Raw genomic sequence first — 14,846 nt, 5'->3', positions numbered from 1 at the left:
ATTAATTCTATTTAGCAGGGATTATCGTTTTATAAATTATACGATAAAGTTATTTAAGTATATAATTATATATAGCTTAACTAATCTCGCGTATAATTCGGAACCTAATCTTTTTTTATAATATATACTCGGGAAAAGGGGTTCTTCTTCGTACGGTTAATTTAATTCGGCTCTTCCTCCGAATCTTTAATGGGCGGAAATTCTCGGAGCTCCTTAATACGGTCGCCCTTACGTCGGTAAGGGCGTAGAACCGTTTCTTTACTTTTATTAATTTATAATCGCTACGGGTAACTATTAATTAGTATTAAATAAGCTTTCGTATATACGATAATTCCGGTTTTAATCGGGGTTTAATCGTTCTTATTCTATTATTTATATTTATTTTTAATACGAGCTACGAGGGGTATCGTATACCCCTTTTAATAAAATAAGAAAGGTGTTCGTACGTATAAGCACGTAGCACCCCTTTTAAAGTAATATAGACAGCTTTAGTTCCAGCTGTTCTAATAAGAATAATAAGAACTAAGGTTTTCTATATTATTTTAAAAGAGGTGCTACGTATTTACGCGTACGAACCCCTTTCTTAATTTATTAAGAGGGGTATACGATACCCCTCGTAGCTCGTATTAAAAATAAATATAAATAATAAAATAAGAACGATTAAACCCCGATTAAAACCGGAATCACCGTACGTACAAGAGCTCATTTAATAAATATATTAAGAAAGTATTAATTAAAGTAATTAAGTTTTAATTTTAAATTAAATTAAGTATAGTTTAAGTTTAAACTAATAAATATAAAAATTAGTATAATATAAATAAATACGATATTTTAAAAACTTAAAAAAGTAATAGCCTTATAATGAATAGTTTAAAATTACGTTTTATTTAATAAAAATATCTTAATTTAAAATATTAAATAACTTTATTAAAATATATATTAATACCTAATAAGGCTATTCCTCCTTTAATAATTTATAAGAGTAAATCGGTTTAAAAGTAATAATTCCTTTAAAAACTCGATAAATTTTAAAGATAATAGTTTAATACGAGTAATAAAAGCTAGATAAATAACGAGATCGTTATTAAATAACTTAAAGATATCTTTATATTAAAAACGCTTTAAATAACTCGAAAGATGCTCGTTTACTTATTTTAAATAAATATAATAGTTATATAACTAACGATTTTATATCCCTTTATTATTAAAATAATGTTTATTTATTATTTTTACCCCCTTATTTTTTATATATTCTTTAACCCTTTAATATTAAATTTTTACCTTTATAAAAGCTTATTATTAAAAAGAAATCGATTTCTTAACTTTATTAACGAATTTATTTTTTATTAATTAATAAAACCTATTTAAATATTACATTAAAGCTTATAAAAAGGCTTTATTAGTTTAAAATATTAAAAGCAGTTAATATAGTAGTGGTTTTTAACTCGTATATATTAATAAGATATTCACTAGCTCTTTTTTACTCGAAAATAGTAATTAAAAGCGACTAGAAGAAATAACACAGGTCTTAAATAATTAAAATAAAGCCCTCACACTTATTTAAACTTTTGTAATTAATAATATATTATAATTAATACTAAGAAATTATGTTAATTTAAAGCGTTAAATTTAATACTTTTATTAATTAAATTAAAGTAACCCTATTATATAACGGCAGTTATTTAAAAAGATTTAAAATAATCCTATAAAAAATACTATCTATTAATTAATACGGAATTATAAATCTAGTCTTTAAAAGAGAAGTTAGAGCTCGTAAGGCTTCGAAAGAAGCGAAGGGTACAGATTGGCTCGAATTCGAAATTCGCATCAATTAAAAGTATACAACGTACGAGGAAGGGGCCAGACAGGGTTGAAATTAAGTATTCGGATTCTAAGATATCTACTGTATCTACAGTCGAAAGCGATTGCATTATAGTCCAAAATTGAAGGAATGGTAGCCATTTAGAATTGGTGGTCGATTTCCGCGTTCTATTTTGATAGGGTGTCGGTTGTGGGGTGACATACGTTACCTATACAGCGACCTGGCTGCCGAGGGCCATCTACCATACTGCCCCATGTCAAGGAGAGTGCCTCCTAAACTGACACGGCAGTATGGCATCAGATGCAAAGTCATAACACGGGTTATTCAAGTCGCACTCGGAATCTCGTTCGATGCGAGTTCGGGAGCGGGAGGATGGAGCCTCGGTCCGAACTTCACGTACTATCCAACAGTAGACCAAAAAGAAGACCAGGCTTTCCGTGTTATTGAGATGATGTTTCAAGTGGGCCTGAATTTCTACTATGCTGAGACGGCGTGTAAAGGTGCCTTCCATGAGAAAGCAATGGGGAAACTCGCCCGCTTGTTGGCTAGCGGGAAAACGTCACCACTTGCAGTCAATGACCGTAACCAAACCCTGATGCACCTAGCGTTCTGCGCCCACGCGTGAGTGCTCCTCTCGTTCAAACTGTCAATGGTCAAATATTCAAGCTGATGGAGAAAAGAGACGATTTTACAGACAACTATTCCATTCTGATGGGCGTTGTGCAGACGTTGATACTTCATGGTGTGCTGCCCATATCATACGATATCTGGGGAGGGTGAGTAAAGTTGTATAGGTTGTATAACGCGTCTTAGCAATCATTTACCAATTGACCAAATAGGGCGCCAGGGCTATACGCGTCGACGCGTGAGTCAACCTCTCAAAACCAGACATTGGTCAAATATCAACCCCAAATCGCCGGATTGGAAATTCTCGCAATACTCGCCGAAGCTGACGGCGGAGCGATGCCCATGACAATCAGTTCTGAATTGATCTTAGCACCGTGCCAATATCAATCATACCACCACGAAGAGCCGGCACAGTCACCTTCCTTGGCCGAGGGTATGTAACGCCAACCTGAAGTCGTTCCAACTCAACTGACTCATCAATAGCATACGGGTGCGGCCCACTCAGTATGGCAGTGTTGGCGAAAGATACACAACTTGCCCAGTCACTCCTGGAGAAATACCCAACCTCGATAAAGGAGGTTAACTCCTTTGGGCAAACCCCTCTACATATCGCCGCATCACAAAATGGGCTGCCGGATTTTCCGTTCCTTCTGAAGGCTGCCAAAGCAGCTAATCTACTTCAACAACGAGATAGCACACGGCAAACTGCGCTGTTCGCCGCCTTGTTTTTGACCAAGAAATACTGCCGCGGACCAGGCCAGGCCTTGGAGTGTACTCAATGCAGCTGTTCCGACGCGTTAATTATGCTTCTGGCTGCTGGCGCGGCTGTATGTGACGCGGGTATGATTCAACTATACTATGGTTTCCGTTCACCATCTTTGCAGCTATCTTTGCGCGAATGGAAGCTTATTGTCGGCCAACTGAAAGCTCAACGCCAGAACCTGAAGGAGCTTGCCCTATGCAACACTTGGGCGGTGGAGGAATACTTAGGTATACTACAGTCAGCTCAGGTTCTGGACTTACATGCTTCTGCCGTGTACAACAGCCTTCGAAAGCACTGCATTGACGTCCCGATGGACTCGGTTCCGTCCGACTTTACGAACGCATGTCCACCATATGCACCCTACGAGGGCAAGACTGTTTATGACTATATCCCCTCCCATGATGTTTCAATGTGCGAGCTGTCCTTTCAGCTGGGGTTCCAAGACATTGATTTCGACGTTCAAGGTGGAGTTCCACCATTGTGTCGAGCCTGTGAAATTGATTACATCCACTGGCTTATACAACGGGGCGCCAATCTGAGGCGGCGCATTTGGTCTTCAGGCGACGAGCAGTTACACACCCGCGGCATTTTCAGCGCTCATTGTGTACTATATACAATGAGCATAGTGTCTAAAGATGCTTTACCTTTTCCCCCGCCCCCCATCCTATGGAATTCAAGAGTTGATACCGGCCACGACTAGTGTTTTGCCGGCTAGCCTGGTTGACTCCTGCCGGTGCGCATGCTCCACGGAAGGTTGCACGCCATTCTTGTTCATGTTGAAGGCTCAATATGATGAGCGGAGACCCAATGAAAGTCCGGACATGGATTCCATTACGGACATTGATTTCATCTCCATTTTTGACGGCCTTCCTATGGAAATTACGCGGTCGTTCTTCCTGGCTGCCATGAGGTTCACTGCTTTTGTTACTCCTGAACTCACCCATACCTGTTGCGATGCGTATGAAATTTTCAAACTTTGGAGGCCTTATGAGACTAAAGATCAGGACGAAATCGACGAGATTCAACAGGAAGAATCGGGACTCATCGATGTGCTGCATAACATGGTGTCAGAGTTCAAGGACATGCTTGCCCACATTTCCGGTGACTCGGCACAGTCTCAATTTCAGGCATGCTGGAAGGATTACTGGACCAACCATGTACCTAAGATCCTGCAAGAGCTGGAAGACAACCACATTACAGAGGCTGAGCTACAAGAGGCTGAGCGGATTGGCGTGGTGTGGGAAAGTGAAAGCCGTGATACATCAGAAGATACGATAGGCAACCCGCATGATCCCGAGTCACTCGACTACTGGTATTACGAACTGAATTTGATCGCAGGGGATATCTAGACCTTGGTCTTGCCTACCAGATTCAGCCATCAATGCAGCAGGTCACGTCCGTCAGACGATACAAATAAATCCGTTTCAAGCATATTTCACTTGGCCGTCTGGAAACTTAGCCTATACTCAATGGGAGCTTTTTGTGTTCGAAATTTTTGAACCCTGCATTGGTATCAGTCCAGATGCAGATGCAGATGGTTAAGCATTAAGGAGCAACCCGGCTGGCTCGCTCTTTCTCTCGAGTGGGAGATAACTTAGTGGTATATTATGGCGATGGAGCACGAACTTTCCTGATACATGGAAACAATTGAAGGAAGCTTCAGTTATACTGATACATCTATTGTATACCAAGTGGCTTAATACTACGTGCGTCGGAGGACAGAAGAAGGTATCTATGTATAAACAGTCATTACTAGTTACCCCGCCACCTCGCCGTAACTCGAGACCATTTATATGGAAGACGCCCTCAAGCCATCGTTGTCCCAAGATACGCAAGTGTACGTGCAAATGACGTTGCTCAACGGGAATAGTCCCAGAAAGTGAAAAGAAACATAATTGCATGGAGTAGCCTCGCTACTAGGATATCATAGAGAAGACGATCTGAAATAACAAGAAACCAACCTAACGCCGAAGTCCGTTAAAACCGTATGATCAAACGAAAAACCAACCCTCAGCACAGCCGCATGAGCGACGGAATAGTCTCCCACCCGCTCGGCCGCATACTCCCAACAAAATGATTCGAAGACGACACGGACTCCGCCGCGTACACCAGAAACGCCCCTCCGCTCGACACGTCCGGCCACTGCGACGGCGTAGCCGGGATGCCGATCTTGGCCAAGTCCCACTGGAACAGCTTTCTGCTGCCCGGGTTCCACTCCATCCTCTCCGGCCCCTGCGCGAAATACTCGAAAACGCTCGGGTCATGCCAAGGAGCTTGGTTTCGTAGGTCGTGGTCGTTGGTTCTCTCATCCGACACGGGAGGTGAGGAGTCTACAAAAGGCCTACAAAGCAAGTCGAGTAGTTTGTAAGCGTGGCGGTGGAAGTTGAAATCGCCTGATGGCGGGATCGAGAAGTACTTGGTTATCGAGTCGGAGTTCTGGGAGGCTACCGTAGGGAGTGTTGCACCCGGGTAGAATGGGGAAGCGCCTCTTGGGTTTTCTTGTGTAGGCGTCGGCATCCCTGCAGTGAGCAGGGCATCGTAGCAGGTGCTCAGCGTTCGATGAAACTGGCGGGCAACATAGTCCAATGAGCCACACCATTCCAGTATCTCAAGACATTGCCTGGCCATCTCGAGGTCTACTTGCTGTGCGTCCGGGTCATCGTCAACGTGGCTCTGTACAGCAGAGAACAGGAGGACTAGGCAAGTGGTGTATGCTTGGTGGATAACGAGCCAACATCTCTTGCAGAATGCTCTCTCGGCGTAAAACATGCTGAGAATACTAGCGGATTGCCTCGCGGCGTCACGGCCTTTTACGATAAGCTAAGGCACCCCTCCACGGACCACCCCTTTACGAACCACCGCGTTTCGCGCTACAAACGCGTTGGACCCTTGGATAATAATATGGATTTATCTCACCACCTTTACCTCTCAACCATATATACTATTATTATTATATTCGTCTTCTTCTAGTCATCTCTCCATATCATCGTTTAATACTCAAAGACGCGCGTAGGCTGCGATACGTAACGTAAAGCTCGGACTAGGTGTTCGCGAAGCCGTCCGTAGATAGGATGCCGACCGATCGTACGTCATCCGGCGCCTAGCCGGTATACCGACGCGATAAGAGCTAAATAAGGACCGGCAGGCATTGTCACCATTTCTAAAGACCTAATTAGCGAATTAGGCCATCGGCTAAGCCAGACTAGGCTTCGCGCCAACGCTCGTTAAGGTCAGATATATAGCCCAACGGATATTGAACGCTTCCGGGGCGTCCTATACGCTAGGGTAATATTAATATACCCGATTTTTAATTAAAAACGAGTCCGTTAAAACTACTAGGTCTAAAATGATCAATTATAGCCGCGTTAATAAGGTAATTATTATTAATATTAACGTTTTTTCGATAAATTTAATACCCCGGAGCTGGTTAATATCCCTTTTAAACGCTTCTATAATATTAATAAAATAAGTATCGGCTAAGGCGTTAACGGTAACTACTAGGTGGTTGCCGAAACTACTAGCCATCTAGCTTTTAAAAAAGACGTCGAAAAAGGGAATAAATTACTACCCTAAAGTATATAAGCTGTAATAGGGTAGCCCTCCCGCCGCTAGTTATTTTTAAAGGGGCCGACGTTTAAAGCTAGTAGTTTTTAGACTAAAACGGCCATCTTTAAGATAACTAGCGGTTTAAAGCATCGCTTAAAAAGTAAACTAATAATCTTATAATATTAGATTAGATTTAGAGTATTTTTATTCCTTATATTCGGTCTCGCCACGGTAATAAATACGTCGTTTTAATTTATATATAAACGAAAAATTTTTATAACTTTATTTTATTAATAAAATATAACTTGTTTTTTATAAGTTATATTATAATTATATTATATAAGTTTTTAATATAACGGGTTTTAAGCTATTAAAGAAAAGGTTAAGGATCTTTTTAAAAATATATTTAAACACGGTCTTTAAACTTAAGCCTATTAAATTAAATATATTAAAAGTATACTACTAGGTTAAAATTAATATTTTAACTCTTTTAACGATTTAAAATGCTTAAAAAATAGCTAGGATTTATCCGCGAGATTGATTAAAACCTTTATTATCGAAATATATTATCTTAAAGGATAAAGGTATTGCTTAACTATATTTAAAGCTACCTTTTATAATTAATAAAGAATCGACGCTCGATTTCGTTACTATAAAAGTGTATCGATCCTTAGGTATTAGTAATATGCAAGTGTGATAGAATAAAGCTAACGCTTGTTTTATATATATTCTTTACGGGAATATAGGATATTATAAGGAAACTAGAAAGAGAAGGGCCCGGGAGCTATAGGATACACGGATACTTCTTCTATTCTATTATAATTATCCCCTTTTTTATTTAGTAATCCTTGCTATATCTCTAGCGTAAGATCTTTAAGTAATAAAAACGAATATATTTCGTAATTCTCGCGAGGTACCTTAATAAAGGGTAATAAAGGTATGGAGTAAATAAAAATAAAGGGATTACGTACTATATTATTAACACGTTAATAAATATCTTTAAGTAAATATATAAATAATCGCAATAAGCCCCTCGTAACTTTAGGATAAGGTTATTTCAAGATTTAATTAACTCTTTCCGCTTCGATTAATAATAATCCGTTATTTCGCACTACGATCTCGTCGTTTACTTACACGCTTCTAAATAAAAACTATCGCGAATCTCCTTTCTTACATCATAATGGCCGCCGCTCTCCAACGTACCCAGCTATTTAATAGCTACGACGGCGGCACTTTACCTATCGCGCCCGATTTATCTTATTATCCTTACGTTTTATCGTAAACTTCCGCTTATAAACCCTTTATTAACGAGCGCCCCGAGTTTAATTACTTTTTTATTAACCCCCAATCCTTAGCTTACGACTAATCTAACTTTAAAATAAACTATTATAATAATAATAAAACTTATAAGGTTATAAGTTCGTTGTATTAATTCGTTTTCGAGGCGTTTTAATTAAACTCTTTTAATAAATTCTTAACGCGTTAATTAAAAACTTTTAAGTCGTTATTATCGTATTTTCGAATTTAATAAAATATTTTTAAAAGGTTAATAATAACGATACTTTTATTTTTCTTATCGAGCTCCGCCGCTATGCGAGCAATATTTTATACCGTCTTATTATCTTTTTTTACCGCGTAATAAAGGGTTATAAAGCCGAGTTCGGAATTTCCGGCTCGAAAAAGTTTATTAAAATAATAGGATTTTTACGGCAAGCTTTTAAGTCCCGACCCCGTTTTATTAACGGTGATATTACGAATAAATAAGCCTAATTATTTACCGCTAAGAGTACGCCTCGCGAAAAAACGCCTTATATAAACGTTTCGCCCCTTTTAATATTAATATCGTAAATATTTTATACTCGTTAATTACGGGCTTATTCCGTTAATATTTTATTAAATTATAAAAAAAATTAACGCTTTTAAAACTATAGTTTTATTACGCCTCTTTCGTTATAACCGCGGCTTTACTATTTAAAATATAGCCTTTAATTTTATTAAAAAGCGAGCTTTTATACTTTTCGCCTCCTTTTATAAGGATATTGTTAAAAACTAAGCTATTTATTTTAAAAACGAGTTAAACCTTTTAAGCTTAACGTTTTAAATAATTATACCGTTAGGTTTTCGTTCTAATTTTTTTTTCGTAGTGAAATAAATTCCTCGGCGTAATACGAACCCCGTGGCCGATTAATAAGGCGTAGATTTTTTAGTTTTATTATTTAAATAAATAAATTCGAATCTTATTAAAATTTAGCTTCGGCCTTTTTTTAAATTAATTAAATAAATAAATAATAAGGGTTTCGGGGCCAGTTCTACTTTTATAATAATAATTTATAAGACTTACCTCTCTATTTTATAACTAGTAATATAACCTAGTTTTTTTTCTCGTATTAAGCTACTTTCGTAAAAACGTTTATTAAATTCTCGGCCGGTTCTTATTAATTATATTCGGCGGGCTAACCCTTTTATTTTATTAAGTAATATTATCGCCCTTCTTAATATATCTTTTCCCTAACCTCTTTTATTTCTTACTCCTCGTTATCCTTTAGCTCCGGTATCGGTAAGGTATTAGAAGATATTACCTTCTATAACTCTAATAAATAGATAGGGAATATATTATAAAGGCGGGAGTACTTCTCCGGTAAGGCCAGCCAGTACGTTAACGTCCCGATATGCTCGAGAACTCGGAACGGACCGACGAACTTTAGGGCTAATTTTTTATTTTAGACCTTTAAGTTCTTAATAAAAAGCCTTATTATTTATCCGACTTTAAAAATAATTAGTTTATAATAAAAATTATAATATTTCGCTTAGGATTTTTTTTTAACGTTCTCTTATTTCTATTTATAAGTTTTATAGTTTTAATAGCCTATTTTTAGTTATTAATACCCCTCCCGCGAGAGAGTCGTTTTTAATAAATATACGAAAATCCGGCTAAGAATTATACGTAGCTTCGAATAATGATAGCTTTATTATTAAATTTATTAAAAAATTAATAACGTAAAATATTATATATAATAAATTCGGTTATAATTTAAAATGTTCCGTTACGTAATACTTTAAATATATTTTAAAAACTTAATTTATGTTTTTAATTTAGTTATTTATTTATAAATAAAATATTATCGAATACTTTAGTTTTATTTTATTTTCGAAATAAAATTATAATTAGAAATTATTAATAAAAATCGAGCCCCTATTCGAAAAAAGCCTTTTTAAGCTATTAAATTAATACTCGATTTTCTTATAAAATAATTATATTAGCTTAGCGGTATTAATTATTTTTAATATAAAGAAGAAAAAAAATAACTTATTATATCGTTTTATTATTATGAGAATAATATCGACGAATTATTATTTATAAAAAGAGTTAAGTAGGCTTATAATAAAATCTATACTATACTTTTCTCTTAAACGGCTAAGCTAAGGTAACGAGGTAAGTTTACCGTACGAACGGTAATGTTTCGCCTTAAAGCCGAGATATATGACGTAAGCCTTTATATATATAGCTACGTCCTTTTATAAATCGGGCTAATAAAACTTTTTTTCGAAGAGTTTTATTATACGATCGCGCTCGAAATAGCCGCTAAAAAGGTTATTATAATATATTTATAATAACTATATTCGAAGCGACGCTTATTTAAGAATGTATACTCTTTTATTAAAATATAATAATTTACTTATTGCTATCGCTTATTAATATTTCGAGTCCGCCTCGGCCCCTAGGCTTTTCCGCTTTTGTTAATAAGCTTCGTTCTTTTTTTAAGCTTAATTAATAAGGGTTTTTAAGTCGGGACTAACTTTTAACGATAGCGGGTCTTCTTGTTATACCGAATCTCTCGCTTTTCGACGGGTTATCGCTTAAGTTAAAATAATACGTTCGGGTATTAATCTTACCCCGTATATTATTTAGGCTAGTACGCGAGGCTTACTTTTTAAAAAACTAATATTTATTATTAACTTTCTTTTTAAAGTAAATAATAGTATTAAATTATTACCCGTATCGGTAATATAATCTAGCCGTTTTAATAGGTTATTAATAAAGTTATTTTTACCCGGTTAATAAATAATTATAAAATCGAAAAGAATTAAATATATATATTAACGTATTTAGTAATTATTTAATTTATTAATTTTTATAAAGTTTTATAAGTTTTAATAATTTAAAAATATTTCGATAATATACTTTACTTTTTTTAAATAATACCTCTAATACTTAAAATATAATATTATCGCGAGTATCTCTTAATTTAATATATTATAATTAAGCTCCGCCCCGGAAAACTTTTTAAAATAAAAAGAGACCGGGTACTAATAACCTCCGGCACCCTTTTAAAAAAGGGTTCCAGCTATTACGAACTTAAAGGCGTTTATTTCTAGCCGCACCAGCTTCTCGGGATCGAAATAGGTTAAAAGCGGCGCCGTTTAAAAGGCTTACTTTAAGAGTATAAAAGCTGCTTTAACAGGGCCATCCAAATAGAACGCTCCTGCCTTTTATCCGGTTTCGCTGCCCTTAAATAACCTTATTAATAGGGTAACGATCCCGGAATACCCTTTTATAAAGCGACGGTAGAAGTTATAAAACCTTAAAAAGATTTAAAAGTTATAAACGAACGTTAACGCTAATTAATCCTTAATTATATCGATTTTTAAAAGATTTATAAATACCCCCTTTATAAAGATATAATACTTTAAAAATTTTAAAAACTTTTAAAAGAATTAATATTTAAATAGTTTTATATATAAATTAATTTTTAAAAGCTTTTTAATTATTTATTATAAATATTTTATATAAGTTTTTTTATTTAAAAAATAAATTAAAATATTATCGATATATATTATATAATAAATATTTATTAAGTTTTTTAAATATTATAAAATATAATATTAAAAAATAACCGGGGTATTAATAAAGCTTATTATTATTATTAAAAACTCGAAATAGCTATATCGGGTCCGAAACGCCGTTTTCCACTCGTTCCCACGCTTAATACGGATACGGTAATACGTATCCTTAAGGTCGATTTTAAAAAAGATTATAAATTAAGAGACTTTATTTAATAATTCCGAAATAAAAGGTAAAATATACCGGTTTTTAATAATAACGCTATTTAATCCTTTATAATTAATATAAAGGCGTAGGGTTCTATCTTTTTTTAAAACGAAAAAAATAGGGGCCCCTATTAGACTTTATAATTTTTAAATCTTCCCCCCTTTCTTTATTTTATTTAATTATTCTCGTAATACCTAAAGTTCGGAATACGATAAGGGGTAGATAGGTCGGTAAGGGGGCTCCGTCCTGGGTTCGAGATCGATAGTATAGCTAGCTGCTCGGTCCGACGGGAGGATATTATATTTTTTAGTTTCGAAGAAGGCAGTTAGGTATTAGATATAGCTAGGGATAAAGGGTAAGGCCTTTTCTCTAGGCGTTTCTCCCTCCTTTTATACCGTTTTTCGCGGAGATATAATAATATAATAAAAAGTATTATCTTTATAGGCGTAATAAAAAAGGCGAGGGTTTATAAATTAAACTTTAATTACGTTAATAAAAAACTATTAACGGTTTTTTCCGTATCGATAACTAGTTTTAGCTTTTATATAACTCTATAAAATAATAAGACCGGGGTATTTTTATAACGAAAATCCCGGTCGATAATAACGTAAAAGCGTCGGATTTATTTTATAACCTTTTAAAAATTAATAAGATTAAATTTTATTTAATAAACGCCGTAAATAAAGATATATAAATTATTAATAAAATTAATAAATATTATTTATAAAAAAGTTTAAAATAATTTAATTTATAAAGCGAAAATATAATTAATTATATTTATATTAAAATACGTATTTAAATTAAAATAAATAGAAATTAATACTATACGTAATAAAAAAATAATAATTATAATAAGGACTCGTAAAGTTTTAAATACTTTTATAAAAGGATCTTTACTCGAAAAAGGTATACCTTTATTTAAAACCTTTTCCCGTTTTTTAAAATTTATTATATTAATACCTAATTTTTAATAAAATATTTATTAATATAATATCCTTTTTTATTATATTAATAATAAGTAATATAGTTTAAATTCGAGTAACCCGCGGTACCGTTCCGTGCCGGTCCGGTTTACGCGTTTTTAAAATAAAACGGTAAGGTAAATACGTCCTATTTCTTTTTATAATTCGGCGGGCCTTACCTCTTACGCTTAAAATCCCTGGGCTCCGGATTATCCGAACTAGCGTAGCTTCGCGAGCCCTTAGCGGGCGTTATTATTATTCGGCTTTTTGTGTTCCTTTTTTTTATTGATTTTAATAAAATCTTTTACTTTCTATTTATTAAATCGATTATATTATTCCGTCGTTTCGGAATATTATTATAATAACTTATAATATTATAATATAAAGGTTAAAAGAGCTTATTAAAGAAATAATATATACGTTCCCGGTTAGAGTATAGGCGGACTTAGCTTTTTAAAAAGGTTAAATACTTATAAAACTACCGCGGATCCTAGTTTAGAAGTTAATACGGCTCTTTTAATTAAAAATTAATTATAACAGCTTTATTAATAAAGCTTTAGATAACCGCCCGTATTTATTTTAAAAAAGTTATTTAATAATATTTTAATTATTTCGATTTATATTTAAAGGCGTATTATTTTTTTAAACGAAATTATTATTTTATTTCTTAAATTATTTAATTATATACGTATAAAATTTTAACGTGGGCGTTACGATAATATTTTAAAATAGTTTTATAAATTATTCGTAACTTTTTAACCTAGCTTTTTTATTATATTTTAATAAAAATTAAATTAAATTAATTATATTAAAACTTAATTAATTTATTAAGGTTTAGATCGAGATTATTAACCAATAAGGTTCCGTTAGTATCGCTACTTAAGGATAAATTATTAGTAAGGTTTAGGCTATACCTCTCCGATTTTAAGGGGGTATCGGCCTCGCCGCCCGATAGGTTCGAAAAGGATAAAAGGTTTTTTACGTCCCTATCTTTTTATTAAGAAGCTTATTTTTTAACTTTTTTAAGGCGTTTTTTAAACGACGACCGTTTAAGCCTTAATTAGTCGAGCTCTTTTCGAAGGCGTACTTTTAAGGGTACGTCGGGGGGAGCGTCGGGCCCGATAGTGAATAAGGGATTGCTAATAATATCCGTAGCTGCTCTTACCTCCTTTTCTTTTCTCTCTTTAAGAGGGGGATTCGTTAGTCCTTCGTTTTCGCTATCTTTAACGGTCGTATTTAGAGGATTAGGGGTTATAAAAGTTCTCCCTTTTTTTTTCGAAATCGATATTATTAATAAGTAAGTTATGTTATAAAAACGTTAAAATTATAAAAATATATCGATCTTTAAGTATTAATAATATATAGGTGTAATAGAATAAAGTTAATACTTATCTCGTATATATTCTTTACGAGAATATAGGATATTATAAAGAAATTAAAAAAAAAGGGCCCGGGAGTTATAAGACGTACGATGTTTCCTCTATCCTATTATAATTACCGAATTAACCCTAATACCTATTAAACACCTTTTAATAGTTAAGCATTAAGAAATAATAGTCGAAAACTAGCCGCTATAAACCTTAATTTTAATCTCTTTTCTTAAAAACTCTTTATTTATAAAGCTAGTAAGGCCTTTAATAAATAAATTAATAGAATCGCGAGCCTCGAAGCTTAAATTAATTATTTTTAAGCTAAAGTTAATAAGAAAACTACTAAAATATATTAAAAGGTAAGAATCGCACCGGGATAGCGATTTATTCGTATAGCTAATATACTATGAGCTAAACGGAGGCTAAGAGGTAGGGTCGTATTTAAGGACGAATCCACCGACGTTAAAGTGCTAAGCACGCCGCAGAACGATACAGAGGGAATAGAAGACGATAAAACGAAAACAGAGGACTATATTATTATTAGAAATACTAGAAAATAGCATATCCTAACTAATTTTAGCTATAGAAATGACTTGAATTAAAAGGGTGTGTTTAGTGGGTTTTCTAGTCCGCGAAGGGGTGGTCCGTGGAGGGGTGCTTTAGCTTATACGTTAACAGTCCCTCCTGTTGCTGCTGAAGAGAAGTG

At 34.3% G+C, this 14,846-nt stretch overlaps 2 protein-coding genes across 2 annotated transcripts; one reads left to right on the top strand and one right to left on the bottom strand.

Moving 5' to 3' along the window:
• Window positions 1-2,342: 2,342 nt before the first annotated feature.
• PG994_005491 (uncharacterized protein) lies at window positions 2,343-4,561 on the top strand (the record flags this gene model as incomplete). Its single annotated transcript, XM_066856900.1, has 5 exons — window positions 2,343-2,443; window positions 2,503-2,598; window positions 2,662-2,882; window positions 2,933-3,681; window positions 3,839-4,561. 5 exons carry the CDS (start codon window positions 2,343-2,345, stop codon window positions 4,559-4,561), a joined length of 1,890 nt encoding a protein of 629 aa, XP_066716169.1.
• A 661-nt stretch (window positions 4,562-5,222) lies between these two features.
• Window positions 5,223-5,981, bottom strand: PG994_005490 (uncharacterized protein; the record flags this gene model as incomplete). The annotated part of the gene is made up of 1 exon (XM_066856899.1): window positions 5,223-5,981. One exon carries the CDS (start codon window positions 5,979-5,981, stop codon window positions 5,223-5,225), a length of 759 nt encoding a protein of 252 aa, XP_066716168.1.
• Window positions 5,982-14,846: the final 8,865 nt, after the last annotated feature.

This window comes from Apiospora phragmitis, assembly GCF_038363925.1.
Source record: "Apiospora phragmitis strain CBS 135458 chromosome Unknown utg000006l:1.0-5683423.0:1.0-5690449.0, whole genome shotgun sequence".
Lineage (NCBI taxonomy): Eukaryota > Fungi > Ascomycota > Sordariomycetes > Amphisphaeriales > Apiosporaceae > Apiospora > Apiospora phragmitis.
The sequence above is the reverse complement of the archived record's forward strand: the minus strand, read 5'-3'. Positions and strand labels throughout refer to the sequence as shown.